The sequence below is a fragment of the Pectinophora gossypiella genome, chromosome 8 (genome assembly GCF_024362695.1).
Source record: "Pectinophora gossypiella chromosome 8, ilPecGoss1.1, whole genome shotgun sequence".
NCBI lineage: Eukaryota > Metazoa > Arthropoda > Insecta > Lepidoptera > Gelechiidae > Pectinophora > Pectinophora gossypiella.
In genome coordinates, this window is record NC_065411.1 from 13,553,956 (window position 1) to 13,571,179 (window position 17,224).

Genomic DNA, 17,224 nt, shown 5'->3' on the forward strand with positions numbered 1-17,224 from the left:
CTGGTGTCAGGGTTACATAAGAGAAGCCATTTATGTAGCAACATAATTCTATTCATATCGGATCCGAATAATTTTTATGTATGCCTCTGCCATTATATTCATCATCATCATCAGCCCATTAACGTCCCCACTGCTGGGGCACGGGCCTTCCCTACGCATGGATAGGAAGATCGGGCTTTAAACCACCACGCGGGCCCAGTGCGGATTAACGACTGCTAATGCAGCTGGGACCAACGCATGGCCGGATCGTGAATTTGTGGGGCCCTGGGCTGAAACTACTTGGGGCCTATCTTAATACTCAACTAATAGCAAAAAATATTTTAACAGATTTTTTTTTTCCGATTATGGTCTACTTTTTAGCGGGATCTGGGGGCCCTTAATACTCAACTAATAACAAAAAATATTTTAACGGACATTTTTTTTTTTTTTCAAATTATGGTCTACTTTTTAGCGGGATCTGGGGGCCCCTTGTAACCCCGGGGCCCTGGGCTGCAGCCCAATCAGCCCATAGGTAGATCCGGTCATGGACCAACGGCTTAACGTACCTTCTACGCCATTATATTATGACATCGATGAGAAAATAGGCAATTATCACGTTAAATGTATACCATCTATATTTTCTTTGGGAAACGCGGCTTAGAATAGCCCTCACTGGCGGGATACGGTAGCGCGCAAGCATTCGCTCTTGTGTCGGTCGGTGCTCATCCGTTTCCGGACTTTGCCCTGAGTCGTTCGATGCTCTGTATTATCCATTGCAATTTCTTTGAAAACACCACTTTCAAACACTTCTCCATATCTTTAAAATCAGCAACGTGATAAGATTATATCACAAAATCAAGTGGCTAGTTCCGTTACGAAATCGCCGTTTATCCCATATCAAATTAAATAAAGATTTGTCTTTGATTTCGTCTGTCGTGTCATATTTTGGTATAAATAACTGCTTCGCAGACTTACGTGATTGCATATACGTTTTTCAATAATAGGTATGTAGCTGATAAATCTGTTTTGATACTTTAAAAAGATTGCAAAATAAAGTCTTTAGCACGTGGTTATCTGCCAAGCAACGCTTTTGAAAATCTCGACGACAAGGAAGTACCTACCTACTTGATTTTCGCAACACAGATAAGTGTTATAGAATGACGATTTGTGCAGTTTTTGATAATATCATCGTAACGAGTAAGTATACAGCTGTCACACTTAAATCAGAGTATCAGTCACTCTCGTATGGCAGAAGAGAAAAGGATTCTAGTGAATCACATTTGACAAGGTCAAATATCGTTGTTGCCAATTTAAAATCTATTATGTGCAATCGGGTCAATTTTACAGAAATTAAAAAATGTGCGCCTAAATTATTTTGTATGACTGTGTGTTAAAAATATTAAAAGATAATTGATATTTACGTACATAAGAGCTTGTAATGAATGTTTTAGGAGCAAAATACTATTCGATATTGACAAAAAAAAAATTTGGTTAGGGCGACACATTTATTCTATTCTATATCGTCGTTGCCAACGATATAGAATATAATAAAATAGAAATTGTTTATTATAAAAGGACTCACACACAAAAACAAGACAAACATTACTTAAAAAAAATCACAAAACAATTACAAAAAAACATAGAAAATGTTCATTAGAATGATTGTAAGGTGGTGGTGGACGTCCTGAGATAAAAGGGCCTCACTCAGCACAAGTCGCGGCGTGAACCACGGCGCTGGTATTATGTGGACCCTGCTGGGTGAGCCACGAACGTCGTGTACCATAAATGTGCGTTAATATTCGTAATAATATGTATAATAAAAACTAATATCATTTATTTTTTTTGTTAATATCTTGGTCACTATGCGGCTTTGCATACTTGTTTATGTAATTTGACCAAACATATATTAGAGATGTCCATGTTCTAACAATAGAGATAGCTGTTCACTAAAAGTAAATATTTCTCCTGTTGTCGCGAAAGAGACAGACAATATAATCTGCGCCACGTGAGTTATCCACTTTTACAACTTATTTGCTGAAGAGATTTCATATGAAGTCATTTTTGAGCTCTGTTTTTCTTTTTACGTTTCGATGACGTGCAATTACGCGTTAAGTCCCTATGCCGTTAATTTTGCGACCGGAAGACCGTCTTCTTCTTATTGTGTGGATTGAGACGTGGAATACCAGCCTCTGCTGCCAAAGGCCCCTGACATGGCTCATGAAACCGAAGAACCGTTGGAAGATCATTGTAGCGTTCATTTCATATCGTAAACATTCACAGGATTCCTCTCATCACATAAGGGCCTTATCTCGCTAGGACACTCTTCTTTCTTCGATCGTGTGGATTGTGAGGTAGAACCAATCTCATCAACCCTGGTGTCAGGGTTATAACTGAGCCGCCAAAGGCCCTGTGACATCATTTCAGTAAGTAGTAACCGGGACCAACGGCTAATCATACCTTCTGAAGCACGGAACACTAAGGAGGCGCTACAACGGATACGCCACCAACAAAAATCATGCAGTTCCATAAAGGGTACCTACCCCCGCAACGAATTTATTGCCGAAAAATTTTCCGGTGATGGAAATATGGTGCAACCATGTTGTCTAGTGTAATAAGGCCCTTATTGTTAAACAAAAATAAATGTTAAAAAGTTACATTTCTACATTGACTAAATTGGAGATATATGTATTTGTCGAAGCCCGCGATATAATTCACGCCACCCGCGGCGTTGTCGCCGTGCCGCGAGGGCAGATGGGCATAGAGTTTTTACATTGCTACGTTGAAATACATACCTATATAATGGCCGCGATTCCTGCAGACATCCCCTAATTTTATTTTAAGTTTTCTTATCCGCCAAAAAGGAAAGCGATGGATGATTGTCAACAAGTTAACTTTAAAATGAACGAATATCCCGTGCGAATAAAATATGCATCTCGCTGGTATGCAATCCGTTTGACGTACTGTCTACTTAATTCTGTCGGGTTATTGGCCGATGTAAAATTTTTAGACGGTTGTTTTAGATTTCTGCTTAAAATTGACGTGTGTTCTATAAATTTTATGCCTGTCGATTACCCGTCCCTTTCTTTTTCAACGGATAAGAAAATGACAGGTATATCTTAAAATAAAATTAGATGGCGTCTGCAGGAATTAGCACCATTATTCACGCTTATTTCCCACTGAATTTGTTCTGTTCGTTTAAATTCGCCAAGGTTTTCTTTTCTTTTGTATTCGTTGAAACATTCTTAATTTTAATTTATAGCAAAGCTTTCTTTCGTCCAGCGAGTATAACTACGTAGATGATACATAATTGGGACAAAATAAACGAGGCACAGGACCCTAACATTCATAAAAATTCGTTCAGCTTTACCCAATTTACATTCAGTACGCCCCGCCGGACAAAAATCCGAACCATTCCGTATAAATACAATGAAATTGTGTTGTTATTGTATTATGCCGAGAGTCAAATATTCAAAACATGTAATATGGTTAGGTATGCAGTAATTTGGTTACGAATAACTTTTACCTAATACAGTTTTACCACCACACATTGTATAAAATTTACTAAACTTCCGGGACGTGTAATGTTTACCACCGATTTTTGTCTGTTCGTTCCCTCTTTTCCCTTTATAGCTAAAGCTTAGGGTTAGCCAATGTCTCCATGATACTGAGTCGTAACTCATATTATACTTATAAATAAATACTACCTAGATATAGGACGACCTTCATTGCGTAACATGGTATGATTTTTTTGACTATGTAAGATTAACCTGATAGGTGAGAAACCACCTTGCTGTCTATAATTGTGTTGTGTACGTAGATAAACATGCAGCGTCTTTCGACCAAAACCCGTATCATTTGTCGCATCTATCTTCGTAGATAGCGTGTAGTGTTCTGTGGGGCTCACCTATACATATACGTGGCGGATACTTTTGGGCTTTTTTCTTTAAATTTATTGTAGATTTGCATTAACTACTTGGCCAAGACATATGGGGAGCTCTGAGAGCTCTCATCCGGTACAAATTTTAAGACAACAGGGTCCCCGGTTGCAAGGATTATATTTGAAAGAATTAATCGACTTTAGTGGAACGATAGCGATAAACGCTAAATAAGGGAAATCGTCAACCACGCCGGGCATTGGGACTCGGCGGGTTCAATATCGGGGTCCTGAAGTGTTTGTTGTCGCGAGCTGATTGACCGCCTCTATGGCTAGAGTTATAAAAAAAATAAAGGCGATACAACTGTGTGCGTCAAGCTAGCGGCCTCAAAAAAAAAATGGGCACGAAAAAATAATTTGACCATACCAAAAAATAGTACTCTTATTGAAAAAAATAGTACCTGTTGTAAAAAAATTAGTACCATCACGGTTCTGGATTTACAGCCATGTTTTATTGCACTTGCTAGCTTGACGGTGAGCGAAATTTGGCGAGAGTTAACGACAAGGTCTTTCGCTTTGATTTAAACGCCATAAAATAGTACCGAAATAGTACTCACCCCCTGCAAAATACCGAAATGAGAACTTCAACGGTTCCAAAGTTATAAAGGCAGTTCTTTGATCCCGCTGGCTTGACGTTTTGAAAATACCTATTATCTGGGGAACGCTTGCATACTTCAGTATGTAACTAATGTCAATAAACTCGTATGAAATAGTACTTCCTACCATCATAATTTTGATCCGATTCTCTTTGTAGAAATATGTTACAAAATCATCATAACCTATGCCATACATTTGTTGTAGATACAGTCACGTAGACAATTACATAACCTCACAATCTATTCGTAAGTATTGCCATCGCCAGTATTGCCATTTTGGAGGTCTACCCTACCATTTCTTTGCACTTCAGAGTGTTGCTATTACAAAAAATTGCTATTGCATACACCCATATGCAATAATTTTAATAGAAAATGGCTGCATGGGTCTAGTTCTTATTGAAAACAATCTGTGATTTTAATACATCATAATACATTTTTAATCTGCTGTTTTATTTTATAATTTATACCTTCATGTTCAATTTGTTACGGATCGAAGTGTTTGTTAATAAACAATTTGCAGTATTTGTAGAATAACTCAAAGAGTTTCAACAATGATATTACTTTCATCTGACAACATTCTTCTTGAGCATGTGTAATAATTTTGTTCGCGACTGTACCTGTCTTGATAAATGTATGACATAGGTTATATACCTTTTTGACATATTTCTACAAAGAGAATCAGGTCCAAATTATGATGGTAGGGAGTACTATTTCATACGAGTTTATTGACATTAGTTACAAACTGAAGTATGCAAGCGTTCCTTAGATAATAGGTATTTTCAAAACGTCAAGCCAGCGGGATCAAAGAACTGCCTTTATAACTTTGGAACCGTTGAAGTACTCATTTCGGTATTTTGCAGGGGGTGAGTACTATTTCGGTACTATTTTTTGGCGTTTAAATCAAAGCGAAAGACCTTGTCGTTAACTCTCGCCAAATTTCGCTCACCGTCAAGCTAGCAAGTGCAATAAAACATGGCTATAAATCCAGAACCGTGATGGTACTAATTTTTTTACAACAGGTACTATTTTTTTCAATAAGAGTACTATTTTTTGGTATGGTCAAATTATTTTTTCGTGCCCATTTTTTTTTTTTGAGGCCGCTAGCTTGACGCACACATACAACTAGTGACTCCACTAGTGCAGCCCTAGAACGAATCAACGTGGACGAAGCAATTGCGGCAAACATACCAAAGTATCAGCCAAATTAACTCCAAAGTGTTCCTCTTTCCAGTCAAGAACTCGGACGCGCTGGGTGCTCACTTGAGGCGGCTGGCGAGGGAGGCAGACGCCAAGCTGCATGAGGTGGCTGGCTGTATGACGGAGAGGACTTGTCGAGAAGACGCTTGTACAAGGTACGCTTGGTTACTGCACCAAAATCAAACTTTATTGCACAATAAATGAGACATAGAAAACATATTATACACAACACATGAACATAGCAAACTCCGATCTCGAGTCATGAAACTAATTGACATGTCATCTTCTTCTATCGTGTAGGTTGTGAGGTGGAGTACCAACCTCATCAACCCTGGTGTCAGGTTTACTATTGAGCCGCCAAAGGCCCCTGACATGGCTCATGTAACGACTACTTATATCAGAATGTAGTAACCGGGACCAACGGCTTAACGTGCCTTCCGAAGCACGGATCATCTTACTTTCGGACAATCAGATGATCAGCCTGCAATGTCCTAACCAAACTAGGGACCACAAAGTAATTTTTGTGATATGTCCCCACCGGGAATCGAACCCAGGACCTCCGGATCGTGAGCCCAACGGTCAACCACTGGACCACGGAGGTCGTTTATATACAAGTCATAATTTCTGCGATTGATAGTAGCGCCGCGGCCGCGCGGATTCTTCCGTAACACGGACTACATTTTAAACTTCTTTTCTATCGTGTGAGTTATAAGTTGAATTACCAACCCCATCAACCCTAGTGTCAGGGCTATTATCGAGCCGTCAAAGGCCCCTGACATGGCTCATGCAACGATTACTCACTTACATCAATAAGTAGTAATCGGAAGCAACGGGTTAACGTGCCTTCCAAAGCTCGGATCATCTTACTCGGGTAATCAGGCTGTCCTTACCAAACTTTTTGTGATATGTCCCCACTGGGATTCGAACCCAGGATCGTGAGCCCAGCGCTCACTGAACTGCAGAGGCCGTCAATAACAATGATAATATTTTAGTAAGTATCCTCATACAAATAAAAGAGATCCAAGGCCTGGTTTCAAGGACGTAAACCAAAAATCAGTAATCGAATGTTTGCAGATCATCAGCGACGGGGCAAGCGGGAACAACTGGCTGCGCGGGCGGCGCTGGCTCCGAGAAAGACAAGCAGGCCCAACACTGGGAAAGGCGGGTGCGCACGCTCAAGTAAGTTGCTGCACTTGGACCCGCTGTATCACAAAAGCTCTTATTAATTTATTGTATTGTATTGTACAAAGGAATTATCTGAATCTGGGACATAACATAAACACATAAACAGCCTATATACGTCCCACTACTGGGCACAGGCCTCCCCTCAAACAACTAGAGGGGGTATGGAGCATACACCACCACGCTGTTCCACTGCGGGTTGGTGGAGGTATTTGTCGGGACCAACGACTTAGCGTGCCTTCCGAAGCACGGAATCATCTTACTTTTTCCGATAATCAGGTGATTCAAGCCTGCAATGTCCATACCAAACAAAGGACAGTCAAAGTGATTTCGACAATGTCCCCATCGGGAATCGAACCCGGACCTCCAGATCGTGAGCCCAACGCTCTAACTAAGTATTAGACCATGGAGGCTGTTCCGGGTCTCGAACAGTCTTATTTATTTGTACCTTTTACCATTGAGACGATGGGTCCATTTGGCCTGAAGGCAAAAAGTTTTATTAAGGACCTTTCGAAGCGTCTCTTTGAGGCGACGCACGACCCGAAGGTTGGCAGCTATTTTTGTCAAAGGGTTAGTTTATCAGTTCAAAGGGGAAATGCAGCCAGTCTTTTGGGCACTTTGCCTCGGTATGATGCTTTGGAGTTTTTCAATTTGTAAAGAATTATATAATATTGTTCTGTATTTGTGCATTTTAATAAAGATACCTACTTGTATTGGAGTAAAAACGCATAAATGGGTAGTCTACACTTCTTACCATTGTCAACTAAGGATAGTGTCCTTTCCAGCATAGAAAGAAAGTTTAACCTTAAGCCCATGTCCTAAGACTACCAAGTTTCTATTATTTGTCCTCTGACGACTTACAGAAACTATTTTAGAAAGTTTTATAAATTAATTTAGTTTTAAATGACCGTTAGTTATTAAGAACTATTTCGCTCACACGTACGCGTTAGGTGGTACACGGTAATAATATAATTTTTATATGGAGTGTCTGAGGTGGACATACAAAGCACCTATCTCTTAAAGTGTCCACACAACCTATGTCCATATCCAGACGGCTTCTCCTCGGCTGGCAACAGGCGCGCCTCCCCGCCGCGCCGCCACCACCCGACCTGGAAGTGTGCAGCGCACACGCAGTCAACGTCAAGCTGAAGGACCCGCGCGTCACGCTGCCGCAGAATCCGCCCATCGTCACGAAATATCGAGGTTTGTTTTGGGAAAGATACATAAATGCCTCTCAGTCGTAGCCTGTAGTAGCATATCGCATTATCCATTATCAACCAACGCTATGCGATAAATGTACCGATCATCTTATGTCATGTGGGTTATTAAGTAGAACAACAAGAACAACCTTGGTGTCAGAGTTATTAATAAGCCGCCAAAGGCCCCAGACATGAGCCATGTAACTACGTGCTTAGTACTTACATCACCAATGTACGATTCATATTGGTTATTTTATAGTATCGCTCGCGTGTGACATGTGCTATGTTTAAGTTGCTTGTAATAAGGGACGAGTCTATTGCCATTAACCGAGCACAAATCCTGGAAACCACGTCATATCAATTATCTATGAACCAAATATGAAGTCGAATCAGATTCAGTGGTTTAGAGCTACAGCCAGGGTCCTTGTCCATCAATGACCACGCACATCATGCGGTCTTGTTACGGATTCTGTGGAATCTACGAAGGAAGCACCCATTACCAGAGCTAGATACAGTCCCCAGGTCCCCACAATCAACTGAAAGAGATATGGAGTGTACAGTCACGAGTACTAATATGTATACACTTTGAAACCATGTCACATTAACATTGTTGACAAATTAAACCGTAAGTCTCATTAAATGTCAAATATGATAATGTGACAGAGTTCTAAAGTGGGTGCATATGACTGTACTTCGCGACATTGCTCCATTGGAGGTTAGATGTGTCTGGGCTAATAGCCAAACCAATTGGCAGAGATTTTAACTCGCCCAAAAACTTGTCTTCGTGATACGACCAACCAGGTTACTTGCTCTAGGACCCTAGATCATGTGGGTATTGACCGAAATTCTTTCTTTTCCAGTGGAATGGTCATCCCGAGCGGACTTCTCGAATGTGTGTGGATCTCGCGAGGTGGCAGCGTCAGGATCTAGCTCGGGAACCAAAGTGTTGGCCGCAGGTCTGACGCGGGGCCGCCGCTACTTCTTCAGGGCAGCCGCTGGAAACATCAAGGGTTGGGGGCCTTTCACAGTCTCCGTGCCCAGGAGTGTAGTGCCTAGCAGTGAGTATATTATCTAGTCTAGTCATCATCTAGCCTTATCCCGTTTCTCCCGGGGTCCATCTACCTAACCTTGACAGGGTCCGATTTGACAGGTTCGGATTTTTACAAAGCGACTGATTGCTCTGACCTTCCACGTACAGGAAAATTTGGCCAATACAGATTATGTCACATACCTCCGAAACGCATTTTTGGGAATGTGGATTTCCTCACGATGTTTTCCTTCACGATTATCTAGTCTAGTACTTACTTATATAAATGATTTGCGATAATTGTGTTTATTACACTTATCCTTTCGATCATCCTGCTGGATTCAGAAGAGATTTGAATACCCAATCTATGTGTGACCTTGCTTGAAAGAATGTTGTCTTACGTGGAATTTTTGGTCAGCCGTATTGACGCTTTTGTACTTTCGGTTTAAGTTCTCAGTGCTTATAATATTTTCAATTATAAATACCACTATGTTCGTCAATTATGCATTATCGTCACTTCACCTCATCTGTCAGTAATAAAAACAGATTTATAGCACAATTACGTCTTAAATCATTGCAATATAAGCCAATAGAGTTGTTAAAGGTAATGTAGAAAACACTTTATGTGTTTTTAGCGCGACACAAATTATGACCATACATATTTATGGTTATACATATTTATAAATAGCAGTTCACTTACATTGTAATGAATGATGTACAAATCAAGTATTAAGAAGAACAATCCAACAAAGATTTATTCTTCTCTCGTGTGAGTTGTGTTGTGTAGTTGTGTTTAGTATGAGATCGATCACCGATCTCACTAACCAGTAAGTAAACCTGGTAACTAAAGCACATAATAACGGATTCTTACCGCGTTTAAATGGGGATATGAGACTCCCGATAACGAAACGCGGTAAGAACCCGTTATTATGTGCTTTAATTATGATAATAACCGCGTAAACTTAAAGCAATGTATAAACCTGGTAACTGGTACCAAATTGAGCTACCAAAGCCTGTTTACTTAAGGAATTAAGGTGACTTTCTGGCTTTAACAGCTCAATAATAACCCTGACACTAGGGTTGCTAAGTAATGTACCTTACAACCCAAACATATTAAATAAATGATGAATGATGATTGCTATTGATGAATGAATGAATGAGCTATTGTTTACGATATTTCGTAAAACTAGAAATAATCTCTCAAAATCGGTAAGCTATGTTTAGGTCTAATGTAAAGGGGGCGAAGCGAAGAGCGAGGTTTCCCAACTAGTTAAATAATGTTACGTTTTACTAAAAGTCAAAACACGAAATTACTATGGAATTTGCATTTAAAAGCACACTGTGACGTCATAAAAAATGATAAATTGTCGGACTTATTATTACGTTATGTCTTGACTGAAATTTACAAATAAGATAGAAAAAGAAAATGTTTTTCGTCAGACAGATCTAATTCTCTCATTATATACCTAGTAATCAGAATTACATAATTTATGTTTGACCTAGGATACTACCCAATTCTCAGGTTGGCGTGACGTATCATCCCGCAACTCGCGCGGCGAAGCGGGCGGCGCGGTGGCGGCACTTGAAGCACTATCATCCGCTGCCGCTGCCGCGCGACAGCGCCCCCCTGCGCAGCCGCCGCGACTGCCACGCAAGAAGACTGCCACCATACGACAGCTCTTCACCGCTGCTAGCAAGTTCCAGAAGAATCTACGGAGGTAAAGACTCAGATTCTTATTATTTTCTCCTCAACTTCGGCGTAGATCTGTCACAATATTCCCTAAAAATGTCATGAATTCATTGTTCCAAATGTTTGAACCACACCTAACCTCTTCCCCCTTCTTCCAGGGGTGTGTACCTGGCATGCATCCTGTACCACGAGGACAAGGTGCTGGTGACGAGCGAGGAGTTCCTCCCTGTCATCGAGGTCGACGAGACCTATCCCACCTGTATCTACAACGACTTCCATTGGCTCATGAAGGTATACTCGTATAGCTCTAATGAAATATATTTGTCCAAAATTACTAAAAAAAAAGTATTTGTACAAATTTTTCGACCTCAAGAGGACGACCACCTAGCGGTTCAGCTTGCAGAAAGAGATCCAAATATGAAACTTGAGCACAGAGACAAGCCGAGACTTCTTTTAGTTAAACTTGGAAGAGTATTAGACAAAGAAGAAGATTTGGCCAAAATGTTATATGACGACCATTTAGGCCTTGACATTCCCTTCTTTTTTTATCGTGTAGATATAAGGTTGATGATCGTCCTCACTAATTTCGGTGTTTGAGTATTAAGTCGCCAAAGGCTTTGACCAAATTCAAGGGGTATACTTCTATAGCTGAAGCCTACCGCCGACACATTGCATAGTTCATGGCTCCAAGAACCACATGGATACCAAAGGTAAACATAAACAAGCGATTGATTTAAACCCCATTTCCTTGATTCCAGGTATCCTGCTCCTGGGACGACGTTAAGGGCCTTCGCTCTGACATGGAGAAGCACACCTCCTCTTCCATACACTTCAGACTGAAGCTCCTCACTGCAGCCGCTCAGATGCAATCCGCACTCTGTATTCAGGATCTAGGTGAGATTGCATTTCTGTTAGTGTTCTAAGAATCATTGCCCTAAGTAAATTTTGAACTCCTTCTCTTTCTGATTGGATTTGTCCTTAGAAAATGTTTAGTACGATCTACTCTGAACCGGCGTGCGTGTATGAATTGTTCCACGTGGAGGAAGCAAGAGAAGCGTGTCAGGATCGAAGCAAGTGTACTTACATAGCCTCTGCTTACCCCGGTTGGAAATATGGCTATAAAATCCTTCTTAATCTCGTTCTTTCAGCGACATCTTAGTCCACTCATAAACTACCACCACCATACTTAGTACCAAATGCTGAATAACGAATACATTACCTATTAACGTATGAGTCACCCTTGATGGTTCCAGGACGTCTAGGACAGAGATCCATAATTTCTGATGAATAATTCCAGGCCAACTTTACCACAAGCCGCTTCGAGACTCACACGGCACAGTAGTCCTTTCTTGCGTGAACAGCGTCAAGTCAGCCAAATCAGTGTCTGCGTTGAATTCCCGCTGGGCGCCGGTGTCGAGGCTTCGAAGACGGGTGCTGAGTGAGGATAACACCATGGGAGAGCTGCTGATGGCATCCGTACATGAGCAGATTGCTTACCATCAGGTGAGGATTCAGGCTATCACTTCAATTAATCAATAGTGGGTCAACATTAAATGTTTACAGTTCAGCAGTAAGTCTAATTAAATTCAGCTCCAAAACATACATGTTTTTTACCAGCCAGTAATGAAAGACTTACTTTAATAGCTTTACTGTTCTGCTTCAATGCAACATTGATGGTAATGAAACCACCCCACCACATTTGATCCACATTCTGTATAGGCAAGGAATTACAGTGCTGTAGTGCCGCCTTATGGTGTCATTACTAAAGAGTAACCTAAAGTGGAATTCGCTCTCCAACCTTAGCCTAAAATATATCTGAGAAAATATTGAACCAACAAACTCATCATCCGCAGGTGTCCCGCGTCCAACTCCCACGAGGCCTGTATCTGGGTTACTTGAAGCTGCAGTCGTCTGTGGAAGTAGTCAGGATCGTAGCTCCGGCCCGTACGCCCAACGTACCGCCGCATACTAGAGTACGGGAGAACCCGCATGTTTCTGCGTGAGTATTTGTCCTTTGTTTAGATTTTGGGTTATTTTAGGAGCTGATCTGTGTCATCTATACCTATAGAGGTAATTTGACCCGTGAGGATTTACATGCCCTGTAACTTGTTATGTTATGACATTGGCAGTGGCAAAATACATGTAGGTATTATAGTACTAGCTCCAATATATTCTTGTCCTTTAGGTTTTAGACAATAAATACCTACCCCATTCGAAATAAAAAGATAACTTATTAGTTGATATGTACTGAACAAGAGCTCGACGTTAGCTGACAAAGCTTAGCTCAAATGATGTGTTTTTATTTTCAGAGAGGAATGGGACTACCTGAAGACTCAGTCCGGCAAACCTCCCACGGAAGACCCGCAAGCCCTCAACAGCCTCACAGTCACCAACATGGAGCCCTCAGAATCTCAAGAAATGTTCCTAGACCAGATCGCGTGCGCAGCGCGACGTCTCTTCAAAGAAATGGAGATACCGCTCGAAAGTGTCATCACCCACCGAATATATGACCTGGAAGTCATTGAACTCAACAACGATGTCAGTTTCATCATGATCTGCCCGCCCGCCGAGCAAGCCTGCTCCGTCCCCGGGCAGAAAGAAATACTGCTCCAGAAAGGTGACCTGCTCAGTCTACCAATCCAAGCCTTCGAAATGATCCACCTCCAAACTTACCATACCAACATCCTGAACAAATACTCCAAACTCAGCTGTGTTCTAGAACTGGACGTGGCTTTAGCCGCACATTCCCATAGAGAAGCATTTTCCTGCACTGAGATGCAAACAGCCAAAGAACGATTGACCAAACTCGAAGATCTCCAAAATAGTCTTAACACCGTTTGGAAAGCAGAACGTTGGCTCATGGATCTTATAGGCTTTGCAAGAGATAAAGACAAGGCTGTGCCTAGTTCTGGAATATTGCTCAAGTATGTCTTCGATAAGACACCTAGAACTTGTGCAGACAGTGTTGAGAGTGAAAATGATAAAGATACCAATTTAAAGGTAGATTTCCTGCAAATTCCTTCTAGAGATGGCAAAATAACAAAGACTTCTCCTGGTAGAGGGTCTTGGCCCGGGCCGGCTGGGAACGGTAACCACGCGAACTTGCATCCAGAGTTCAGCAAGTCTGAACAACAGCTGACTTTGGCACCTCGTCAAACCTCTGTGTCTACCCTCAACCTGAGCAGTTCGCAATACTTGGCTACAGAAATGAGCCAGTATCCTAGAAAAGGCAGCGCTGACTCACAGTTCACGCAATCCAGTGCCAACTATAGCAATTCTCAGTTCGACACATCTGGCTCACATACGAGTATCGCCAGTAACCGCCTTCCACCTTCCCGAAGCGAAGACACTTTAGTACTTCAAAACGAGAATGGGGAAGCGAAACCCAGACCGCACAGTATTAACACGAGTGTATCGACAACATCAAGCCCTCTATTGACAGTGAAAGGTTTCTACCCTGGAAGCTTGATAAGTGTTAGAAGTCCGAAAGGTAACGTGTCAGAATCCGCCCAAAGTCTGTCGAGTGATTCGGAGAGCCAAAGCTGCCCGATCACGTCAACGTCAGTTCCTCTGAAACTCCGTCCGCAAGTGAAGCACCACAGGGCTCCGTGCAACGTCATTGCCTCCAAGAGCATGACAAACGTGAAGACTTCCGATGTGGAGTACACTGACACCGGTCAAGAACAGTTCCTGAAAACATCGTCTGTGAAACGTCAACCTTTACTAGAGACCCACGAAGATACGGAATATAGTAATAAGGTTCCCAAGACTGACCAGAAAAGTGATGGCGAGGATGGTGTCAAGGCTTCAGAGCAACGGCCGCCTGAGCAAGCTGGGATACTTCAGGTAACATAATCAAGCTCCAATTTGTACTTAACAGACCAATGAATGATGGACCAATAGATAGGTACACTTACGTTTGTGTGTGTACAAATTATACATTAATTTCAGGTGTTCGCAGCGTATGAGACCGGTCTAGCAGCTGGAACATCGCTCAAACTGCACGTGACCCCGCGTACCTCCGCCCGAGAGGTCATCGACCTCGTCGTCAAGCAGCTCAACATGGCCGCCGTCCTCAAAGGGAAATCTGGTCCCGTATACGGACCGGAGAAACTACAAGATTTCTGTCTAGTAGCCGTTATTGGGGCGAGGGAAAGATGTCTCAGGGATGATTTTAGACCACTCCAGCTGCAAAATCCGTGGAGAAAAGGTCGTTTATACGTCAGACTCAAACATGACGTGCTGGCGGCGCTACAGCACTCCGCCAAGCAACCAGCGTACATTTGAAGCGTCAAGTTTACCGAAAAACAGGGTCGAGTTTGGGTTAGAGTGGCCATCGGTATCAGCCGTTACTTTTAACTCAATAGAGCACGAATTTTGGAATCGGGAAAAAACGACTGGTTTCAAAATGGCGGGGCAATATTTGCGTTGAACTTTTTAACCGAGGTTTTAGCAGCTTGTACAAAGGTACTTAATTGTTTTTTGTTTGTCAATAGGAAAGGTCTCAACTTATTTTTATAAAGGCTATGAAAATATGTTAGCATACTAGAGCCATCTAATTTAATTATAGAATAAAAATAGATTTTCTTCATAATATAGATGGAGATTGGTATCGTGATTTAAAATAGAAGAAGGCTCTATGGTAATAATTTTATTTTGGTGCCAATTCTTATTTTATGCTTTAAATAGATAATTAAAAGTTGTGAGTAAATATAGAGAATATCTAAAAGGAATTTATGGTGCTTTCCACACTGTAAATTATGTGGCATACCTACATTTAAAAATGTCAGGGTTAGCCATATTTTAAACTAAACAGATGGAGTTTAACCATTGTTACATTGACATAGCGCTGTTCATAATAGTTAGCTTTTCCTGTCTAATTAAATCTAATTCTTCTCGTATACTTATAGATATAACAAATCTATACTAGCTTAAGAGTTTAAAAAATGTATTTTGCATAATGAAGGAAGGGAAAAGCAACTTAAAGTTTATATTGGAAACAAAATGACTTGTCTACATCTATTCCATTATTTTTCTAATCATTCAAAGTCCTTACCGAGCAACGTTTTTAAAGTGCCTGTTTGATTTCCAGGACTTGTGAATCCATATCTGAAAGGAAAACAGGGTTTTCTATATATATTTTTTATCAAATCGTCACCAGCAGTTCATCTCGAAATATATATTTTTATATATCAGAAAAGAAATAAGAGGTTGCTCTGCTAATTATGGTAAAATTCATCATTATAATAATGAAAGATCATTGTTGGATAGGTTAGCTTGGCCAATTTCGCCAATATTTTCAAGCTAGGTATAAAGTAACATTATGTTTTATGCAAGGTTTAGGAACTTAGAGAAAAATCAGAAATATATAATGATGTCTAAGTTTAATAGAAGGATTGAAACCACCGCTTATCATAGCAGAGTGTTAATAATATATAGGTAACCGTCTCAAGGCGGATCTTCGAATATGTGTAGTCAAACTCATTACCGTTAACGCATAAAATTAAACATCCCAGAATCTTTTCTCTTTTTGCAAATATCCGTTAGAACGACATGGGCACGTAAGTTCTAACTAGATATTTGCAAAAAGGCAAACTTAAAAGTTTCTGCGATATTTTTGCGTTCACGTTAATTAGTATATTGATCACAGGTGTTCGAAAATAATATAAATAATATTTTCCCTTCAAATGTAATAATCAGTGTAAAGAAAGTCGATAGATCTCTAACGAACGAAGTATTTTTTATTATTCTATAGTAATTTAACCTAATATTTTGTTAAACGCTGAAATGGGTGTAAGATTTAGAAATAGATTTACTAAACTATTGGAGTAAATACTCAGAAAATATGAATTAAAAAAATACTTACCTTAAATTCCAATCATGTACAGTATGTAGCAACTAGTATGTATCTAATGTGTACAAATGTGTGAGAGTATTATTTAAAAAAAAACACCTTATAAAAGAAATGTTATAAAAATATTTTACATACCTACCAGTGATTCGAGCCATATGTTAATAGAAAGATAATATAAAATTGCAACTGTATTAAAGCCTAACTAAATGTCTTATGATTATCAAATAATAGAGTTCTATTGTAATAATTTTATTGTATTCATTATATTCACCCTATCCGTGGTGTTGTATATTAGAAGTTAGAAAGAGTGGGATTATGAAATGATGCACAAAATAAATGTATTTCAATTTCTGAACGTTTGTGATTTTTTAGTTTTTTATTTTACTTATGTTTTGTTTTGGTTAATAATAATAACTGTGTCACTCCGGGCCTTTAAAAAAAAATAACTGCGTCAACTGTTGAGATCGTCTTTCCTTCTTATTTAATAATGGTCTTATCGAGTGTTCGCCAATGATGACAACGGGCATACAAGCGCCCTTGGCCTACGGTATCAATATTGCAAATAA

General features: G+C 40.4%; 1 protein-coding gene across 4 annotated transcripts in view; it reads left to right on the forward strand.

Moving 5' to 3' along the window:
• The window catches only part of LOC126369199 (uncharacterized), a 279,281-nt gene extending 262,259 nt beyond the window's left edge, over nt 1–17,022 (forward strand). For all 4 annotated transcript variants that reach the window (XM_050013497.1, XM_050013500.1, XM_050013499.1 and 1 more), the window contains 11 exons: nt 5,741–5,861; nt 6,781–6,885; nt 7,940–8,091; nt 8,948–9,145; nt 10,637–10,832; nt 10,963–11,095; nt 11,563–11,698; nt 12,102–12,307; nt 12,658–12,803; nt 13,114–14,650; nt 14,756–17,022. In XM_050013497.1, coding sequence (XP_049869454.1) covers nt 5,741–5,861; nt 6,781–6,885; nt 7,940–8,091; nt 8,948–9,145; nt 10,637–10,832; nt 10,963–11,095; nt 11,563–11,698; nt 12,102–12,307; nt 12,658–12,803; nt 13,114–14,650; nt 14,756–15,091 — 3,266 coding nt within the window. In that variant the 3' untranslated portion in view covers nt 15,092–17,022. The remainder of the gene's footprint in view (nt 1–5,740; nt 5,862–6,780; nt 6,886–7,939; nt 8,092–8,947; nt 9,146–10,636; nt 10,833–10,962; nt 11,096–11,562; nt 11,699–12,101; nt 12,308–12,657; nt 12,804–13,113; nt 14,651–14,755) is intronic.
• The last annotated feature ends 202 nt before the right edge of the window (nt 17,023–17,224 follow it).